The sequence below is a fragment of the Phocoena phocoena genome, chromosome 8 (assembly GCF_963924675.1).
Source record: "Phocoena phocoena chromosome 8, mPhoPho1.1, whole genome shotgun sequence".
NCBI classification, from domain to species: Eukaryota; Metazoa; Chordata; class Mammalia; order Artiodactyla; family Phocoenidae; genus Phocoena; species Phocoena phocoena.
The window spans coordinates 64,402,293-64,423,423 of record NC_089226.1 but is presented as its reverse complement, the minus strand read 5'-3'; the positions used below and the strand labels follow the sequence as shown (position 1 = coordinate 64,423,423).

Below are 21,131 nucleotides of genomic sequence, written 5' to 3'. Positions count from 1 at the left end.
GTATTTTAAATCTGTATATTTTTTCTCTTCATCAAGATAAATGCAAAATTATTTTGAACAACAGAATCCAGATGATGACTGAAAGAGGCCTAAAACTCTATTCATCAGCATATTTGGGGAAATGCTCACATAGAATTAATTTATAGGCTGAGATGCCTGTCATTCCCAATTCTACATAATACAATAAGGCTACATTTATTTGAAACAGACTTGCCTTTAGGCCCCCCAGATCTTGTGACCAAGAAGAAAACTAATGAAACCAAAAGCTTTTGTTTGAAAAGATCAATAAAATTAATAAACCTCTAGCCAGACTGATCAAAGAAAAGACACAAATTACCAATATTATAAATGAGAATGATAACATCCCTACAGATTCTACAGATATTAAAAGGACCATAAGGGAATATTGTGAACAATTTTGCATCAATAAAATTAAAAATTTAGTTGAAATGGACAAATGCCTTGAAAGACACAAACTACCCCACTCACTCAAGAAGAAATACATAACTTGAATATGTTTATGTCTATTAAGGAAATTGAAATTGTAGTTAAAATCTTTCCACACTGAAAACTTCAGGCCTAGGTGGCTTCACTGGTAAATTCTACCAAGTATTTAAGGAAGAAATAATAGCAGTTCTACAAAAACTCTTAACAGAAAATTTAAACAAAGGGAGTACTTCCCAACTCAGTCTATGAGGCCAGCATTACCCAAGTCTGACAAAGACAGGAAAAGAAAACTATAGATCAGTATCCCTGATGATCATAGATTCAAATTTTCTAAACAAAATTTCAGCAAATCAAATTCAACAATATATTTAAAAGGTAATATACCATGGTCAAATGGGGTTTATTCCAGGAATGCACAGTCAGTTTCACATTTGAAATCAATCAGTGTAACTCACCATATTAAGGAACTTTAAAAAAACCATACATCATCTCAATAGATGCAGAAAAAGCATTTGACAAAATATAATATCCATTCCTTGTGAAAATTCTCAGGAATCTTCTCAAACTAAAAATAGTATCTATTTAAAAAAAAGTACAGCTAACATCATACTTAATAATGAAAGACTGAACACTTTCCTCCTAAGATCAGGAACAAGACATGAATGCCTGCTTCACCACCTCTATTCAACATTGTACTAAAGGTCATAGCCATGCAATAAGGCAAGAAAATGGTAATAATAAAGACATTCATGGGACTTCCCTGGTGGTCCAGTGGGTAAGACTCCATGATCGCAATGCAGGGGGCGCAGGTTTCATTCCTGGTCGGGGAACTAGATCTCACATGCCGCAACTAAGAGTCTGCGTGCCACAACTAAGAAGTCCGCATGCCACAACTAAGAGTCCACATGCCACAGTGAAGATCCCTTGTGCCACGACTAAGACCTGGCACAGCCAAAATAAATTTTTTTTTTAATTAAATTGAACATTTGGGGAAAAAAATTAAATGATTTTAAAAAGACATCCACGCTAGAAAGGGAGAAGTAAAACTATCTTTATTCACAAATAACATCATGGTCCATGGAATCTATCCGTGCCCCCCCAAAAAAAGAAAAAAAGCTACTAGAATAAATGAGTTTAGCAAGGCTGCAGAATACATGCTCAGTATACAAAAATCAATACTGGCAATAAACCATTGGAAAACTGAAACTTAAAAATCATTACCATTTACAGCAGTATCAAAAAACATGAAAGAAATCTAGCAAAATACATTAAAGACCTGGACACTGAAACTATAAAACATTACTAAGAGAAATTAAAGACCTAAATAAATCAAGAAATACCTGTTGTTCATGGATCAGAAAACTCAATGTTGTTAAGATGTCAGTCTCCCCAAATTAATCTAAAGATTCAGTGTAATCACAATAAAACTCCTAGGAGGCTATTTTGTAGAAATTGGCAAACTTATTCTAAAATCCATATGGAAATGCAAAGGATCTAGAATAGCCAAAACAACTTTGAAAAAGAACAAAAGTGGACGACTAGCACTATCTGATATTATTATAAAAGTATAATAATCAAGACAGAGTGGTAATTGGTACAAAGATAGACAGATCAATGGAATACTGTCCAGAAATAGTTCCATACATATATGATATATGGACAACGGATTTTTGACAAAGATGCAAAAGTAATAGGTAGAAATACGATGTTACTTATTTGTGGAATCTAAAATATGATACAAATAACGTATTTACAAAGCAAAAACGGACTCACAGACCTAGAAAACAAATTTATGGTTACCAAAGGGTAAAGGGGGTGGGGAGGGATAAATTAAGAGTTTGGGATTAGCAGATACAAACTACTACATTTAAAATAGACAAAAAGCAAGGTCCTACTATATATATAGCACAGGGAACTGTATTCGATGTACTGTAATAAACCATTATATATATATAACTGAACCACTTTGCCATACACCAGAAACTAATACAACATTGAAAATCAGCTATATTTCAATTAAAACTTTTTAATTAAAAAAATTTAAAGCAATAGGTAGAGAAAGACTAGTCTTTTCAACAAATGGTACCAGACAGTTGGATTTCCAGATGCAAAAAAAAATTAACTTTGACCCATACCTTGCATCAGTATAAAAATTAATTCAAAAGGGATCATAGATCTTAAATGTAAGATCTACTATAAAACTTCTAGAAGAAAACATAGGAAGAAATCCTTGTGATCTTGGGTTATTAGGCAAGGATATCTTAGATTCAACACCAAAAGCATCATCCATAAAAGAAAAAATTGATAAATTAGACTTCGTCAAAATTAAAACCTTTTGTTCTTCAAAAATCACTGTTATGAAAATGAAAAGACAAATCACAGAGTGGGAGAAAACATTTGCAAATCATGTCTGCTGGAGGACTCGTATCAAGAATATATAAAGAATTCTCAAAACAATATATAAGAAACAACCAACCTATTTTTTTTAATGGCAAAACATTTATACTGACTTCATCAAAGATACATAGGTGAAAAATTAGCACATGAAGATACCTGACATCATTTATCATTAGGAAATGCAACTTAAAATCAAAATAAGATATTACTAAATACCTATTTTCATGACTAAAATTTTAAAACTGACCATCCCAAGTGTTAGCAAGGATGTGGAAGAACTGGAACTTTCTAACACTGCTGGTGGGAATATAAAATTATACCATTGTTTGAGAAAACAGTTCTTAAAAATTTAAACATACCTACCTACCAGGTGATTCAGCATTCCATTCCTAGGCAGTTACACAAGAGAAATGAAGTCCTTATGCCCATAAAAAGACTCATACATAACTGTTCATAACAACATTATATGTAATAACCAAAAATCTAGAAGCAACCCAATGTCCATCCACAGGTGAATGAATAAACAAATTGTAGTATATCCATGCAGTAGAATACTATTTAGCTGTAGAAAGGAATTTACTACTGCTAACCCAACAACATGGATGCATCTCAAATAATTATGCTTAGTGAAAGAAGGCATACAAAAAAAGAGTACAGGGCTTCGCTGGTGGCGCAGTCATTGAGCGTCCGCCTGCCGATGCAGGGGACACGGGTTCATGCCCCGGTCTGGGAAGATCCCACATGCCGCGGAGCGGCTAGGCCCGTGAGCCATGGCCACTGAGCCTGCGCGTCCGGAGCCTGTGCTCCGCAATGGGATTGGCCACAACAGTGAGAGGCCCGCGTACCCCCAAAAAAAAAAAAAAAAAACAGAGTACATACTTATGATTCCATTTATATAAAGTTCTAGTAAATGCAAATTAATCTGTAATGACAAAAAGCAAATCAGTCATTGCTTGCAGAGGAGGGTGCAGGAAGATGCAAAAGGAGCACAAGGAAACTTTTGGGAGTTATGGATGATATGATCACTATGTCGATTGTGGTGATGATTTCACAGATGTGTGGAGACATCAGAAGGTATCAAATTGTACACTTTAAATATATGCAGCTTATTGTATGTCAATTATACCTCATTAAAGTTGTTTTAAAAAAAAATCCTGCGGCTAACAAACCTCTAAACTCTCATGCATTCCCTGTAATAAGTTCTTAGAGGCAGTCTCTTTGGCCTGATCCCATTCCATCTATTAAAACAATACTTAACAGAAGGAGAAGGAAGCACATGGATTGTGCCTTGTGGAGACCACTGTGGTGGGATACAGCAGAAGAGGCCAGGTGTCCCATTGACGAGGAAAAAAAGCCAATTAACTGGACAAATTGACTCCCTGGGATGTAGGACTAAATGGTGGAGAAAGCACCAGATTTTGTCTTGTGAATACAATCAGGTCTTTGTTTCTCATTATGGAAAAAAGACATTTCAGAAAATCCCTTGTATTTCTTAATGTTGCATTCCAAATGTGGTTATCTAGGCATTAATCAACCCAGCATTTGACTCAGGTCAATTTGATTTTTTTTTTTTCATTGAAGAAATTTTCATATGCTTGTTGCTTAAACTGTTGCTACACAGTAAAAAACAAACAAACAAACAAACAAATTGTTCAGCATCTTCTCTTCCACTTCCAACAGACCTAATAACTAACTCCAGTATGGGGACAGACTGTTTTTTTTCCCCAAGCAGTTAGCAACTGCAGGTGCCACTGTGGCACACAGATGCAGACACTGCTGCCCCCAAGCTCTCCCACCTTAATGTTTTCTAAGCACCAATTCCAATTCAAGCAAGGCTGGTGCCAGCGGCCTTGGAGAAGTGTCTAGCTTTTCTAACGTAATTGTGGAGTGCAGGGTTTGTGGTGAGGCCAGTCACTCAGTACAGTGGGCTATGAAAGCATTTTTCCACTTGTAGAGGAGTTTTCCTTCTAGTCCTAGCATCTGATCTCCCTGAAATGCCTGTAAGTTCAACTTAAGGTCGTATTCATTATCATTTCCATTCTACTTTACCTCAGAAGTGGGTCATTAAAATTATATTCCTAAGCATATTAAATATCAGAATAATCAAGGAAAGATACAGTTATGTGTGAGGCAAGTGGTTTTTATGGAGAACAGTCATTGAGAGAAATGTTTTGTTATTCTGGAGCTTTGTTTAATAAGTTTTTAGAAGAGTTTTTTGAACTGTCATGGACTGGGTCAGTGGAAATTGCCCTGAACTCTTCTTCCCCTCGACACAGTGAGCCAAGGGCCTGGCCTGTGATTACCAAGGTTCATTCCAGGGGCTGTTGGGGCAAAGTTGTTCTTGGAGCTCACCCTGCCCAAGCACATTGCAGATTCTCCTCCCTGAGATTCTCAGATTGGTAGAGAACCAAGTTCTATCCTCTTGGACCTGTCTCCTTCTTTTGTCACACCACCCACAATCCAGGTCACCCCCCTCCATCATGTGTGCACCAGCCCCTTGAGGTGGTGCTACTGATTCTGAACCAGGAACCCAGGCTAAAGAGTTTAAGTTCTAAAACGTAGAATATGGCGCACAGCCTCGCTATTCAGAGCCACATCCCAGTTGTCTCATGGAAAGCGTTCCTGTCCTGGGGAGACCAGAACCAGCTGGAAGGGCAGTGGCTCAGGTCAAGAAAGCAGGTCCACAGTACACAAGCCCATTGCTTAAGAGTCAAACTCTGTTTTAATACATTTTCTTAACATCCATTTTATGTTGTATTACTTATGATCTAAAACTTTAGTTCAATGTAAAAGCCAGAAAAAATGTTATAGGAAAAAAAACCTTTAATCATCACAGAAAACTAGGTTTCTAATCAAATGATAAACATTGATAAAATCACTGATTTCCAGATCATGACTTTAAATTCCCACTGATCTGTTGGGTAATCAACATATTGCACACATGTCTGCTCTGTTTGGCTGACCAAGTGTTGGTCTACATTGCCAAATTAAAACATGGAGAGGAAAGCTGGCTTTTAGACAGCCTGCCTGCAGTATTCATTTGAAACAGCTTTTAAGTAAATACAATTATGATTGGAACTTATCTCAACCAAGCAAAATTCTCTAACTGGTCAAGAGAGAGTGAGCAATCCAAAGGTGAGATTGCTGGGGGGACTGGAGAGCATCGCAAGGTCATCAGCCCATCTTCTGCCACATGAGATGGCTCCATGGAGTCTGCGCACAGGTTGTCTAAAGCACGCTATAGCTCAGTGACCGTTCCGGACTCTGCCTTGGTCCCACCCTCCCATGTCATTCCCTCATCCTTACTCCTCTCCCAGTGACCTCACTAAGTTACTGATGGAAAATTTATGTTAAAAGGCATAAGCTCCTCCCCCTTCCCTTGGCACTTGAACATACCTTTCTTTTTATCTACTCTTCTGTCCCTCCTCATTTTTAAGGCTGTTCCCCGTTTCTGGACCCTTAGCCTCATTCACTCTTGCTTTCCCAGGGCCTTACTCTCTTAGTTATCAGCTCTTTCTCCACAGTTTACTCTCTCTCTGTGGGCTCCTTCTACATTGCCCTACATTTCCCGACATTGCTTTTGTCGGGAAAACGTCTCTTGCTGCCGCCCCAAACCACCACCTTCTCTTCTCATTCCTGTCACTGCCAAACTTCTGTGAGTATAATTTTTCTTACTGTATTACACACTATTACACCACAAATGCCTAGAAAGCAAGAACCACAACTTATGATAATTTGCATATCAAGTATCTAGCACAGTATAAAGTAGTGAAGGAGGCACAGCCCGAGGAGCCTAACAAGCCAGGGTTCAAATCTGGGCTCACTAGTTTCTGTGAATGACCTTGGGTAAATTATTTAATCTTGCTCATCTTCAGCTTCCTCATTTGTAAAGCGGGGGGAGGGGAGGGTAATAATTCTAATCTTCACAGGATCTGAAGAGACATTTTTCCAAAGACATACAAACGGCCAAAGGTACATGAAAAAGTGTTCATCACTGACTAATCATCAGGAAAGTACAAATCGAAACCACAGTGAGACATCACTTCACACTTCACACCTGTTAGAATAGCTGTTATCAAAAAGACAAGAGGTGACAAATGTTGGTGAGGATGTGGATTCCTTGTTGGGAATGTAAATTGGTGCAGCCACTGTGGAAAACAATATGGAGGTCCCTCAGAAAGTTCAAAATAGAGCTACCGTATGACCCAGCAGTCCCACTTCTGGATATATTAGAGGGAATGAAGTCATTATTTCAAAGAGATATCTGTACTTCCACATTCATTGCAGCATTATTCACGATAGCCAAGAAGTGGAAATAATGTAAGTGTCCATCTATAGATGCATGGATAAAGAAAATGTTATATATGTAAACATGAGAAATTCATTCAGTCATGAGAAAAAAGGAAATCCTGCCACTTGCAGCAATGTGGATGGAATCTGAGGGCATTATGCTAAGTGAGATAAGTCAGAGAAAGATAAATACTGTATGATCTCACTTATAGGTAGAATCTAAAAAAGCCTTACTCATAGGAACAGAGTAGAACGGTGGTTACCAGGGGCTGGGGGCGGGGGAGGGGATGGAGAGATGTTTGTCTTCCAGGTATAAGAGGAGTAAGTTCTGGAGATCCAGTGTACACCATGGCGACTATAGTTAACAAATATTGTATTCTATACTTGAAAGTTGCTAAGAGAATAGATCTTAAATGTTCTCACCACCACCAAAAAAAAGGTAATTGTATGAGGTTATGGAGGTGTTAACTAACCCTCTTGTGATAATCATTTCACAATAGATATGTGTATTAAATCATCACATTGTACACCTTAAACTTACACAATGTTATATGTCAGTTATATCTCAATAAAGCCGGAAAAAAATAATGCCTATCTTGCAGTGTTGTTATGGAGATTATATGAGATTACGTTTATTTAAAAAAACCCCAGCATGGTGTCTGTCAAAAGGCTGGTTCCTTTCCGACTTCCACTTAGGTAGGGATTCAGTTGACTGAGTGACCAAATGGTCTCCTGCATATTTCAGGTCAGCACTCAGTGGCATGGCATCCACTTTTTGTTCCATTTGATTCTTATCCTTTTCTTTGCCTTGTGTGTTTCAGGTTCACAACCAGTATCCAACTGAGTTTGAATTCAATCCCTATTACTTAAAGTTCTTGGCTTTCCACTATGTGTCTAATCGCTTTAAAACATTTCTCCTGGATTCAGACTATGAAAGATTAGAGCACGGTACGTGTTTGCATGCCCTTGTTCCATCTTTCTTGTTAGTTTTATGTGTTTTTAATTAAAGACACTAATAAAATAACCACCCCCAAGCGTGGCAAGGCCACTTTAAGGTTTTCCTCTACAAACTACGAAAGTAGAATGGACATGAATGAGTGAGATTATGTGCTGTGTTAGCTCTTAGGGGCTCCAAGTGGTCATCATGTAGCACCTTTGAAAAGTTAAATCTGCTTATTACTATTTTATTATCTCCAAGCGGTATCACTGTTAGTGGAGAAACACTTGATTCATAGTTTTTCCATCCCTGGTACACTCTGGTAGGTAAGCTGCCTGCCCCTGGAAGCAGTCTGTATAGCAGTTATGGCCATGGGCTCTGGAGCAAACAGAATCGTTAAATTTCAACACTGCCAGTTACCAGCCAAGTACTTTGGACAGGTTAGGTACCTCTCTGAGTGTCCTCATCTTTAAAATGAGGATAATAATATCACCCACCCCTTTGGGCCAGGATGATCCCATTAGGAAATATTTGTAAATTTCTTAGCACCGTTGCTAGCACAAAGAACTCAACAAATTTTAGACATCACCATTGTTATTATAATTTTTAATAGCAGTAATAGTTGTAAAGAGTAGATTCTCAAAAGCCAGTCAGCCCCTGTGAAAACGTTTCCCCAAGGGGACTTTTACATTCTTACTTTTGCTGTTTTTATAGTGGGGGGGGGGGGAAGGGGGATACACATGAGTATTTTTGTTAGGAAGACAAGTAAATAAAGAAAATCAGTATATTATATTGACTATTTTCAGTATATTATATATACCTGAATATTCATAAAGAAGACTCTCTTAATGGCTGAAAATATTTACTAATGTTCTCAGTTTAAAATATGAAAGCAAAGAAATACTGCTTTTCCGCGCATGCTATTAAAATTATCTAGCATGCTGTTTCATACATTTGGTAAAGGAGACAGCACTGATGAGACCATCTCCTTTCCTGTTTGTACTCCCAGACCTCTGCTGACTCATAAAATTGTCATCCCACACATCATAATCAGAAACCTTAATTCTTTAAGCTCCCGTGTGTTGGGAAGACATTAAGTAGAGCTGGTTACGGTGGACATTAGAGTCACTTGGAGAACTTTTTTAAATGACTGATGTCTGGGGCCCATCCTCAGAGATTCTGATTTAATGGATCTGAGGTGAGACCTAGGCACTGGGATTTTTTTAAGCCCTTTTTTTCTTAATGAGTGGCCAGGGTTGAGAACTACTCTTCTGCACTCTACAGTTGAAAGGTAGAGAAGAAACATTAATTAGTCCTGGGGGCCCCTCATACTATAGGATTTTGTGCAGCCTTGGGCCTGAGACCCTCTTTTATGATAAATAAAATGCTTGTTGACTTTTGACTGAATCTTTTCATTCAAAGCAAGACAGCACTGCTACGAGAGGCACCCTTCCTGGCCTTTTAAAGAAATACCTCCTGCCTCACCCTAACACATCTTCCTCTCTATTAAAAATAAAGTGGGCTCATGTGAGTAACAGATTGACTGTTTGAAAGGTACAAATATAGTACCTGAAGTGCCCCTCCCCACCCCCGCAAATTCAGCTTTTGTGTTTAAGTCATCCAAGGATACGGACCACATCCTTCTGACATCCAAAGTCTCCATGACCATGATTTGTGGTATATATAAACTACCAAAGAAAACACTTTAAATAGCTTCATAATAAACAGCCAACAACTTTAAAAAGAAACATAAAATTATGTTTTTAACTGAGTTTCATCAAATCATTTTCCTTCCATTTTCTCTTGAAAAATGTATAGAATGTCTCCTGGCATGGACCTCTATGAATCTAGATATAGACGCGGGATGTCGATTGGAAGGGAGTCATGCTGTCCTGCTAAATGCTTGGGAAAACTTTATCCCAGGTTTTCCTTCCATTTGGATTTGTTTCCATATAGCTATGAAGTCCATTCCTATCTTTAGCTTTGCAGTCATTTTCTAAGGCTTCTGCACGTGCGCTGCTGTTTCTAGAGCCGTGTGAAATATTCCATTTTTCATCATGCATCATATTTTTAGGCAAACTGTTGATTTATCTGACTTCTGTTTTGCTGATTTTTTTTTTTTTTTTTTTTTGGCGGGGGGATTTACAGGAACTTTATTTGATGATAAAGGAGACAAGCGTGCCAAAAGAGGAATTTGTATTTGGGAGTGTATCGATAGAATGCACAAGAGGAGTCCCATTTTCTTTAATTATTTATATTCACCAGTGGAAACAGAGGTACAGAAAGAAAGCATTTATGTTTCATTTTTGGAATATTTTGTGTTAAAGTTTTCCTTACTTTTTGAGCATATATAAGCTGTTTAAGCGTTTTATAAACATTCGACTAGGTTTCATACCAGAAGCTATTTAAAAGTTGATACACTATGGGTTTAGGTTATGATGGAATGGAGATGGATACCAAATTCTTGACCACAAAAATTAGGAGCTGGCCCCCCAACCATAGAAAGGATAACTTCAAGAAAGTCAGAGCAAGTCAACTTTCCCTGGGAAGAAAGAACAAACAAAACTTGAAACCTTAGCAGGCCGTGTAAGCAGAAAAGATTTCCCTAAGTCCATTTGTACCAAAGCCATGGAAGAACCCCTGTGAGAAGCAGGGATGTTTGGAGCCCAGCCCAAGAAGGATGACCTCTCAGGGACAGCCATCCTCTGCCATGCATGTCTGCATGAAATAGGCTCTGCAGTGGAGTAGACCACCTGACTCAGGAGCAAGGAAGGCCTGGCCCTGGGCCCGATGCAATAGGACCTCACCCTGGCCTTTCTCATGAGGTGAGGTGTATGAGAGACCAAGGGTACATGCTTGGATGCCTCTCCTTCCTCTAGACCATGCTCTGGCACTTCAAGATTCCTTGCCCAAATTCAAGTTACTCACCAGACCACTTCCCCAAGCCTGTTCCCCAAGCCAGTGAATGTATCCCTAAGCTAAAAGGGCAGCTAAGGAGTAGTTGTTTGGACAGGGAGTAGACAAGAGTTTAGCTGCATGGGCTGGGGTATATACACATGTTCATGAGAGACCCTCAGAATATAGGACAGAGCTGGGTCAAGAGGAGCAGGGCTTTAGGCCAAGAACTGGGAGCTGGGACCAGCTTTCCCAGTGCCACCACTTCCTGGTGTAGAAGTCCCAGAAGTCCAAGAATTCTCAATTGGAGCCTGGCCTTCTAGGTCATTAGGAAGTTATATTTGTCAAGGTAGGAGCATAGAACATATTTTATCTAATAGTTATGTTGATGTATAATGTTTAAATATATAGATATATGGTATTTGAACCTCTATTCATACTTTTTCCCTGGACCCTGCAATGTTAGGGGCTGGCCTGCCAGTAAGCTTGGGGCACTTTGGGGTCAAGATGAAACTATATTTCAGAATTTTCTTTATACAGGCCCTGAAGCCCAATGTAAACGTTTCCAGCCTCAAGAAGTGGGATTACTATGTAGAGGAGACCCTTTCCATGGGGCCTTCATATGACTGGACAATGCTGACCCCTAAGCAGTTCCCCTCTGAAGACTCTGAACTGACCAGAGGAGCTGGGCCCCAGAGCCAGAGGAGAACAGTGTGGCCGTGCTACGATGATGTCAGCTGTGCTCAGCCCGATGCCCTCACCAGCCTTGTCAGTGTAAGTCAGCTGTGTGTAGACACACTCTTGGGGCACCAGGGGACCTGGAGGCACATGAGGCCTCAGGAGCTGAGCTTAGTTAAGACTGGTTCACCAGCTCCTGGACATAGCTCTCCTTACTTTGGGTTAGCACTATAGCTAGCACTACAGGAGTAAAGGACACCAGATTTGCTCCCATGGATCAGTGGGGAACCAGGCTCAGGTACTGGCAAAGAGTCTCAGTAAAAATGAGCTTTTCAGCGTTAGAAGGAAGCATTCGAGCAAATGGAGCCATTTGCAGCTTCGCAGCTGTTTCAGCTGGCCAAGCAGCCTGAGTCAGGCCTGGGTTATGGCTTTTGTGGGTGCCTTACTTCCTCTGGTCAGAAGTGTGGGTAGCTGATGGCCTGATGGGAGCACTGCCAACCATCTTCTACAAGGAATATTCTGGAGTGAAGCCACCCTGGCAGTAGCTACCCTGATGAGAACAGCAGCCCTGAGGAAAGGGTTTGAGCCCAGATACGGGCCAAACAGTTCCTGAAGAGTCTTCTCCATCCAGTTTCCTGACCAGGACGAGCGTGCTTCAGTGAAAACACCGTCACAGAGGCTGCCGCTCTGCTCTCCAGCTTCCCTGTCTGAAGGAAACTCCATTCCTTGGGCATTTCTTGGTTCATTCTTTCTACATCTGGTTTGAATCATCAGAGTCGAGGGGTTCCTCTGTCAAGGACAGACTTCTCATATACCTCAGCTATTACAGTTTGGACACCGGCCCAGTGCTTGACCTTTTGCTGTGGCCATCAGATGCCCTATGGGCTGGCCAAGGGTGAAGGTGTTGGGGATATTTATTTCATCTCTCTATTTAAGCCATCTGTACAAAAAGGCCCGGTTACAGATCCTAATAAATCATCTTCGCCACAATGCATCACACCAGCTAGAGCTCCCACCTCTATTCCTGGCTTGGGAGGCTTCTGAGGCCCCATGCTTACCATGGTTTTTCACTGCCCTCTGGCCATGCTGTTCATCTAGTACAGAGGGGGTGTGGCTCTGGGGAACATCCTGATTTCTATGAAATACTTATCTGTCAGAAAACTCCTTTTAATTACTTTGCAGGAAATTGAAAGACTGGAGCATAAATTGAACCAAACAGCTGAGAAGTGGCAGCAGCTATGGGAACGGGTAACTGTGGAGCTTAAAGAAGAGCCCAGAGCAGACCGTGTGAGTTGGCAAAGCCCTTTGAAGAGCTACTTCTGAGCTTCTGGAGGGCGCTAGGTCAGGTGGGGCCTCTGCCACAGGTAATTCAGGAGGTTTATGGCCAAAGGGAGGGTCATGCCCTGAGGGTCCAGGGCAGAAAGCTCCAGATGACTGGGTACTTCTCGAGTGCCTCACTTTACCACAGTGACATAATACTTATGTTCCAGGGCCCTGTATCCAGGGGAAATTACTGGGTTCTTTTCTATCTTAGTGCCTCTGTGGTTTCAGCTGATCTTCTACCACATGAGGGAGGAGGAGAATGCCAAGACCTTATCTGCGCCAGAGAAATAATCAGAGAAAACGAAATGTTTTAAATGAGCAAAATACGCTGCTTTCTGTTGTTCACACCCCCTTTTTGTTTCTGAATTAAGAAACATTTATCGTAAAAATATTTTTAAACCAGATACTCTTGTTTCCTGCTTCTCACAGCCCCTCACCTGTAGTATGTGGAAGGGCTGTGCTGGGCATCACCCACACTTTGCACTCTGTTAACCCACAGTGAGGGAGTGGTGTCTCAGCTCGGGCATGCTGGGACAGGCTCAGATCGCACAGCTGATATGTGGGGCGGCCACCAGTCAAACCCACATCAGATTGACTCCAAGTGCAACAGAAGGGAAGTGAGGACAGATGAGTGTCCTGAAGAGCACTTCAGGAAAGGAGAGGTCGGCAGGGTCAGATGTCACAGAGGAGTCAAGGAGAAGGGAGTGTAGAAGGAAGCCTCCAATGTGGTAGGAAGGGGTCCTTGGGGTGCCTTCTCCTGCCTTCAGAAGGCAACTCAGGAGCTGTTATCAGACAGGCCACAGGTAGGTGGTGTCTTACTGCTTTTTTTCCTCAGAAGAATAAAATAGTTTCTTAATTTTTTTTCTGATTATGAAAGTGAGGTATGTGTATTCCTTTAAATAAGACAATATACAGAAAGTTATGAAATAGACAGAAATCACCCAAAATTTATAACCTAGAAATAAACCATTATGCCATCAAACTTGTTTTATAATTCTAAACACACATATAAAAGGGATTTACTACACATGCAGTTTTAAAAACCTGCATTTTTTTTTTACTTAATATGTGGCATACATGGCCTTCAGTTTGTCACTGTTATGTAAATCAGCATCATTTTTAATGGCTGTCTAGAAGTCCATTGTATGGAAATACCTTTTTTTTTTAAGCAGTCGCATAATGATAGACATTAGGCGGTTTCTAGTTTTCTGCTAGTTTCCTAAAAAACTCCAGGATAAACATCTTTTTATATATATTTTACATATACATATATATGGTCCAGTTTTTTCCTTGAGGTAAATTTTTAGAAGTGAAATTATCGGATCAGTTGCTTAAAGTCTTTGGAAAGCTTTCCTAGCTCCTGTTCTGTCTTTTTCAGCCCCAGAGACACCCTTTGGGCTCCCCAGGAATTGTGTCTACCAACCTCCCTTCCTATCAGAAGAGGTCTCTGCTGCATCTCCCAGACAGCAGCATGGGGGAGGAACAGAACGCCAGCATCTCCCCATCCAACGGAGTGGACCGGAGAGCAGCCACGCTGTACAGCCAGTACACGTCCAAGAATGATGAAAACAGGTTGACGTTGCTTAGCCCTCCCGGTGTACTGAAAAGGCTCTCCCCACCCTGCCCTCGGCCACACCACAGGCCCTTTAATAAGCTAGGCCTGTGCCGTGCTGCCTTCTGCAGACTTAAAATGGATCCGCTTTAATCCTTTGTCTCTGTTTTAAATGCGTTAGATGGTTCTTGGAAGAGGAAAAATCAAAATTACAACTAAAATAATGCCAAGAGGTTGTAGTTATTTGTGGCGGGTCCTGATTGCTATTGTCTCATGTCTGCCAGCTCTCTTGAGGGAATATCTGTTAGTGAGCACTTTTTCAGGGGCAAACTTCAGCAATCCAGCGCATGCTAGCTCAAGCAGAGAGGAATTTACTCACATAAATTGGGAAGGCCAAGGATGTGCCAGTTTCTTACACAGCATCTTCAGGCTTCTGTTGTTTGCCAGCTCTGCTTTCTCCTATGGGCTGCATCTACCCCAACATGGTATAAAAAATGGCTGCTGAGAGCTCCAAACCTCACAAGTTTGGTCATCCCAGCAGAAAGAGGCAGCCTTTCCCCAAAGGTCTAATAGAAAAATTCTAGGGGGAGCTCTGATGGATCTTTTTTGGATCATCTGGGGGAAATAGAGGCTTGACCAACAAAAACAACAGATATCCCCTTTACAGCACTTTTTAAATGAAAAATCAAATTAACTGCTATGTCATCATTATTTCTAGGTCCTTTGAGGGAACGCTCTACAAAAGAGGGGCTCTGCTGAAAGGTTGGAAGCCCCGCTGGTTCGTTTTGGATGTAACAAAACATCAGGTAATAAATACCATCACAGCCTATAGAAATCACTTCTCCCTAGGCTAGGCTCAGTCCCCGGCTGTTGTGTGACTCTCAGCAGAAAGGCACAGCCTTCATGTACAGAATGCTTTCCTAAGGCCTCTCATATGCTGCCTGAGGCTCCTCCATGGACCCAGTGAGGAGCAGTAGTCCTGAGACTGAGTGCACAGCCTTCTGAGAGAGCGCAGGTGTGTGCAGGCAGAGCCAGTGACTGCTGAGCCCAGAGCATGAAGAGCAATAGAACTCTGCTTTTTAATGCTCGTGTTATCTCCTGCTGCCTGCTATTAAAACCCAGGCCACGAGAGCACCTGAGGTTTTCAGCTTGTTGCATACCACAGGCACATACAGAACCCATGCCTATGAATACTCCCCAGAATACAGATTACCTTCATCTTTGCAGCATAACACATCCATTCAAAATCGAGGGTGTTCATTTATTCAACAGACATTTATTGAACACTTTATCTGTGCCCATCACTGTACTTGGTACTAAAGAAGGCATCATTATCCCTCAAAGGTGACAGCAACAGAGGATGGAGGGAGCCCTGAAATAGGCAGAAGGGGATGTGCCCACCCAAGCCTGAAATCCACAGTGGGCAACCACTAGACTGGACCTCCCAGACCACGCTGGGAAGCCTTTTCCCCACTGCTATGTTCTTTGCTGTGGCTGTAGCACCCCGCACAATCCTGAGTGTCAGAATCTTTGCTCCAGTGATCTTGGTTGGGGTGGAACCCAGCCCTTCTGCACCCTTCACTAGTGAGAGTCGCATGGCCTCCTACGTTCTGACCACAGACCTCACTCTACCTTGGACCTGACCAGTCAGCCTTGAGCAGCTTCTCAATGCATTTATGTCCAACATGGAGTCTGTTCAGAAAGGTACGGACTGTTACGCCAGTACAGTGCTCTTGTTGGACCTGCACCTAGAGGACTCCTGACAGATGAATACTTTGCATGGGGACCCCCTTTCCCTCTGCTCAAGGAGTTTCATAAAGGTTACACAGAATCTTTGTGGAAGAATATAGAGAAGTTTTTACAGATATGCAATGGAAGCCCTTTTTAGGGGGCTGGACTTTAAACAACATTGTCTCTGAAACCATAGAGCCTACACTGTGTAGAAAAGTTTCATTAAATCACTAAATATAACAGGAGAATGTCATAATTTTTCTATAATTTACAATTACATCAAATTATATTTGCATTCTTGCCAGTCTTTTAGATTTCTTTAACACGAAAGGTATATGGTTTTTCTGTTTAGTCCTACTCATACTATGCCTGAATGGAGAGGCAGAGAAAAGTCTGAGGCCAGAACCAGAGACGGAAGCGCCAAACACATTCCTGCCGTGTAGATTATAGAGAGTGAAGTCCAGACTAATTTAGTTAGGGTGATGTCCAGTCCTTACACACAGTAACCACTCAATCAAATGTTGAGCTATTTATTGTTTTTCAAAAGTTACTTTACATCTACATGCTATTTGGAAACTTGCTTTTTAAATATAAGATAGCTTGGGGCTTCCCTGGTGGCGCAGTGGTTGGGAGTCCGCCTGCCGATGCAGGGGACGCGGGTTCGTGCCCCAGTTCGGGAGGATCCCTCATGCCGCGGAGCGGCTGGGCCTGTGGGCCATGGCCACTAGGCCTGCGCGTCCGGAGCCTGTGCTCTGCGACGGGAGAGGCCACGGCAGTGAGAGGCCCACATACCACATAAATAAATAAATAAATAAAGATAGCTTGGACATATTTTCCTACCAGTTCATAATAGATCTTAACATTTTTGAAATGTTGTATAGAATTCCATATTATTCATGTACCATCATTTAATTAACCAACACCATATTGACAGATATCTTTTCAATTGTTAGCTAATAAAGGCACTGCTGAAGGAAACCTCTTTATAGGTGTGTCTTTGCATGCTTGTGGGAGTGTTTCTGTAGGATAAATTTCTAGAGGTGGGAAAGGTGTATCAATAGGTATAAACATTTTAAATTTTAGTTCATATTGCCAAATTGTCCTCTAAAAGGCTTCTAATTATATCCCCACTAACTGAGAATACCTAGTGCCTTCCATTCAACCTGAATATTGTCAGCCATTTTAATATTTCTTAATCTAAGTGAAAAGTGAAATCTCATTGATTTCATTTACTTTTCTTTGGTCAGTTAGGTTGTTCATCTTCTCAGATGTTTATAGGTCACTCACATTTCTTCTGTGACTTGCCTGTTGAAATCCTTTGACCATTTTTCTATTAGGTTGTTTATCTTTTTCTTCTCAATTCTAGGAATTCGGTATATATTCTAAACATTAACCCTTTTTTATATGTTACATATATATATATTTTTACAGTTGTTAGTTGACTTTTTCTATGTGTAATACACTTATTTGTTCAAATTTCAAAAAATATGTCTTTTTCCGCCTTTCTCCCAGCTGTCTAATTCCTCTTCCTAGAAGCAACCAGCGTTTTTAACTTCTTGTCTATTCTTCCAGGCATAGTTTAGCAAGATGTGGGAAAGTATTCAAATACATTTTGAAAAGCCATGCTGTTTTCCCTTTCTGTGTCTCTTATATCCCATGTATCTTTTTGGTTCCAGCTGCGATACTATGACTCGGGTGAGGACACAAGCTGTAAAGGCCACATTGACCTGGCTGAGGTAGAAATGGTCATCCCTGCTGGCCCCAGCATGGGAGCCCCAAAGCACACGAGTGACAAGGCTTTCTTTGATGTAAGTCGATCTTGCCTTTTCCTGGCTCTGTTTGCACATGATCCCTTACAATCCATCCACCTCCAAGAATCATGGGGCCTCAGAGCAATTGGTGGTAACTGCACATGGGTCACAGACCCAACCCGGCTGTGGGAATTGCTACAGAGCTTGAACCCAGCACTCTTCATCCCCAAACCTGACCTCTCCCTGCTGTCCACATGTCTCAGAAAGGCTGCACATCGCTTTGCACAAAAGACTCCTTTAAAAGGGATCCAGCTACACGTGGAAGCAGATGAATGCCTCGTTAAATAGTTAGTTATTCACTCAACCTACTGTCGAGAACAGATATTACTTCCCTTTGTATCCATTGATCTTCATGCTTGATCATCCACAAAAAAACATCCTTAGTCACACATGATGACTGTCTGCCCTAACATCTTCAGCAGTCCTTAGGTGGGCCTTGGGGCATCTTATGGGCCACATGATAGGGGACTTATCTAATCCCCAGAGCCAAGCAGGACTTCATATGGAACACAGGTCATACTCTAGGGCCCTGCTCAGGCTATGAAGCCATTTCCCTGACTCTGGGCTGCCAGTGTGGCCCCAACTGAAGACTTAGAGAAGGGGATGGAAAGGGGACATGAAAGCCAACCCCATCGTGGTGTGGATGAAGCTCGGCCTTCCTGGCGCCTGTACTGCACTGGTGCAGTGCGTGGGCGGAGCCAGAGACTCCAGCCATTCCTGACCCTCTTCCTCAGTCAAGGAAGGCCCCGGGAAGATGCAAAGTCAGGCTTTCCTAGTGTGTCTCTCTTCTCTGCCAGGCCCTTCTGTTGACATCCCCCTTGACTTTGGGGGCCAGGAAAGTATAATGACTCTAAAGGCAATGACAGTATGGTAGTGGGAGACAGAGAAAATAACAGAGGTTCTGGGGCAGAACGGAAAGGGAAGGTCACAGGGATTTATTTGCACACTTGCCCCAAGCCATAGACTAGCCCTGCCCTTCATCTCTGGTTCTCTTCATTTGATTTTATAGCTCAAGACCAGCAAACGTGTGTATAACTTCTGTGCCCAGGATGGACAGAGTGCCCAGCAGTGGATGGACAGGATCCAGAGCTGTATATCTGACGCCTGATGCCCATGGTCAACCCAAACAGAAGAGGGAGGAGGGGCTTGTGCTGCCAGATAGGGAAAAAGTGTGTGAGTCCTTGAGGAGCTGACAGCTTCCTGCTGGCTCTGATGAGCGATCCTAGGGCCTGAGGTTCTCCTCCCCAGACTTAACCCATTCCCCTCTTTCAGCAGTTGCTAAGCCTGCTTAGCCTGAGTGGGTGTGTTACACAGGTCTGGTCAAGAGCCCTAGGCCCTCCCTGTATCTTGCACTAGATTGTTCTAACAGGGTCTTCATGGTTAGGGATCAGAAGAATGCTTCCTGAGCCGACCGTCATCCATCCCCTAGGCAAAGTGGCTACCACCTACCTGGGTCCTTCTTCATGAAAGATACATAGATCCTTTTTGTTCTCCAAGGTCCTAATATCCTTGGAGAGCTTTCTGACAAGCAAAGATCAAAATCCTCCAAGACTATCTTCCATTCTGCATAGACTAGGTTTCCCATCAAAGGCTCCTATTCTTACTACCTGACCTTAGAGATGCTCAATTCTCTGGTGCTGTCAAAGGTGCTTCCGTGATACCTGCTCGACCATTGGGGTTCACAGCAAGACCATCAGTGCTCAGTGGCAGGCAAAGGGGGGCACACAAGATTATCCTGATGGAAAAAGATTGTCCAGAGAATGATGCAGTAATCACCAGGCCAATGCGGGAAAATACTGCTTCCAAAACACTGAATTTTCTAGGCCAAAGGTGCCCTGAGGATGCAGGACTTTGTGTTCCCATGTATTCTTCTGCTCCCTGATGGCTTCTTACACAAAATAACATGCAAAAAGCTGAATGCACTAACTCACAAAACAGACACTTGCACTGAACTAATAAAGTGGAGATGTTTGAGAGACAGAAGCCAGCTGTTTATGACCACACGACCCCCATGACAAGGGCTGTGTAAACCGAGGTCGCACTGTGGCGTGACTGGATACCCAAACGGCACCTCTGCACATGGACAGTAGGGACTTGTTTGGTCTTTAGGTTTTCTTTACTCCTGATAGCCTGTGTTTGTTCAGCTTAAGACACCAGGAATACTGTTTCTCATGGCACACAGAAACAGCTTTTCTGCAACGGCCGCTGCGGTTGGCTGGAGTCGTAGGTAGCTAGATCATTACATTTGTTTTGAAATGTTAATATGTTAAATACCAAACTAATATTTCAAAAATATGTATATATGAGTTCTTATATCCTTGTTTTTCAGATAGTCTGCTTATAATTTAATATAAAATTAACTGATTCATTCATAAAATTTCAGTAGTGAAACGGTTCCCTTTTTAAAAAGCCGCTTTGTAGATTAAAAATAAATCAGATTTTCAAATTTAAAATTACCTACACACTAGAAAACAGAATTGTGTTACTATATAAGAAATTGGGGGATGATAAGAATGAAGGATTTTTCTATCATTTTCATTTTATAAATTGCCACCTGTGAAAATGGTTTTTGCACATTATTTGTATTTTTCTTTGTATATGAAATAATTTTTTGTACTCTGTAAAATATGGAGCCCGTTGTACCCTCAGCTGTTTGAGACTTCACACGGTGCTGCTTTTGTAACTGGATTCTCGTAACTTTCATGAAGGCGCTACATGCCTTGCATTCACTGAGCACCTGGAATTAAATTTATTTCTGAAGAACCATCCCTCATTTACTGAAATAAAGTTCACTGTGCATTGCTTAGGACTCAGAAGGCAACGTCTGTGATTCATACGTGGGGCTAAAAGTTCAAGGGTAGAACGCAGCATAACCCATTTCTCGCCTTGGTTCTCTTAATGTCATCACTGCCCTTTGCTCCGGAAGTAACCAGAGACACTGGACAGGCTGGCCTGAGCTTCTGGGTTCTGGACGCATTGCTGCAGAGTTTAGGTAAGAGACCTGAGGCCACCACTCCCACCCTGAGCCTCCAGTGAGCTGTGTGAAGTCGGTTAAGTGCTTTACCTCTTC

At 41.7% G+C, this 21,131-nt stretch overlaps 1 protein-coding gene across 4 annotated transcripts in view; it reads left to right on the top strand.

The window, feature by feature from the left end:
• SBF2 (SET binding factor 2) overlaps positions 1-20,824 on the top strand; it is a 459,215-nt gene extending 438,391 nt beyond the window's left edge. For 2 of the 4 annotated variants that reach the window (XM_065882549.1, XM_065882546.1), the window contains 8 exons: positions 7,956-8,082; positions 10,220-10,347; positions 11,507-11,740; positions 12,827-12,931; positions 14,346-14,539; positions 15,238-15,325; positions 17,927-18,058; positions 19,071-19,169. In XM_065882549.1, coding sequence (XP_065738621.1) covers positions 7,956-8,082; positions 10,220-10,347; positions 11,507-11,740; positions 12,827-12,931; positions 14,346-14,539; positions 15,238-15,325; positions 17,927-18,058; positions 19,071-19,169 — 1,107 coding nt within the window. Of the gene's footprint in view, positions 1-7,955; positions 8,083-10,219; positions 10,348-11,506; positions 11,741-12,826; positions 12,932-13,370; positions 13,379-14,345; positions 14,540-15,237; positions 15,326-17,926; positions 18,059-19,070 lie in introns of all 4 variants that reach the window. The other 2 variants (XM_065882547.1, XM_065882548.1) reach the window with 2 other exon arrangements.
• The last annotated feature ends 307 nt before the right edge of the window (positions 20,825-21,131 follow it).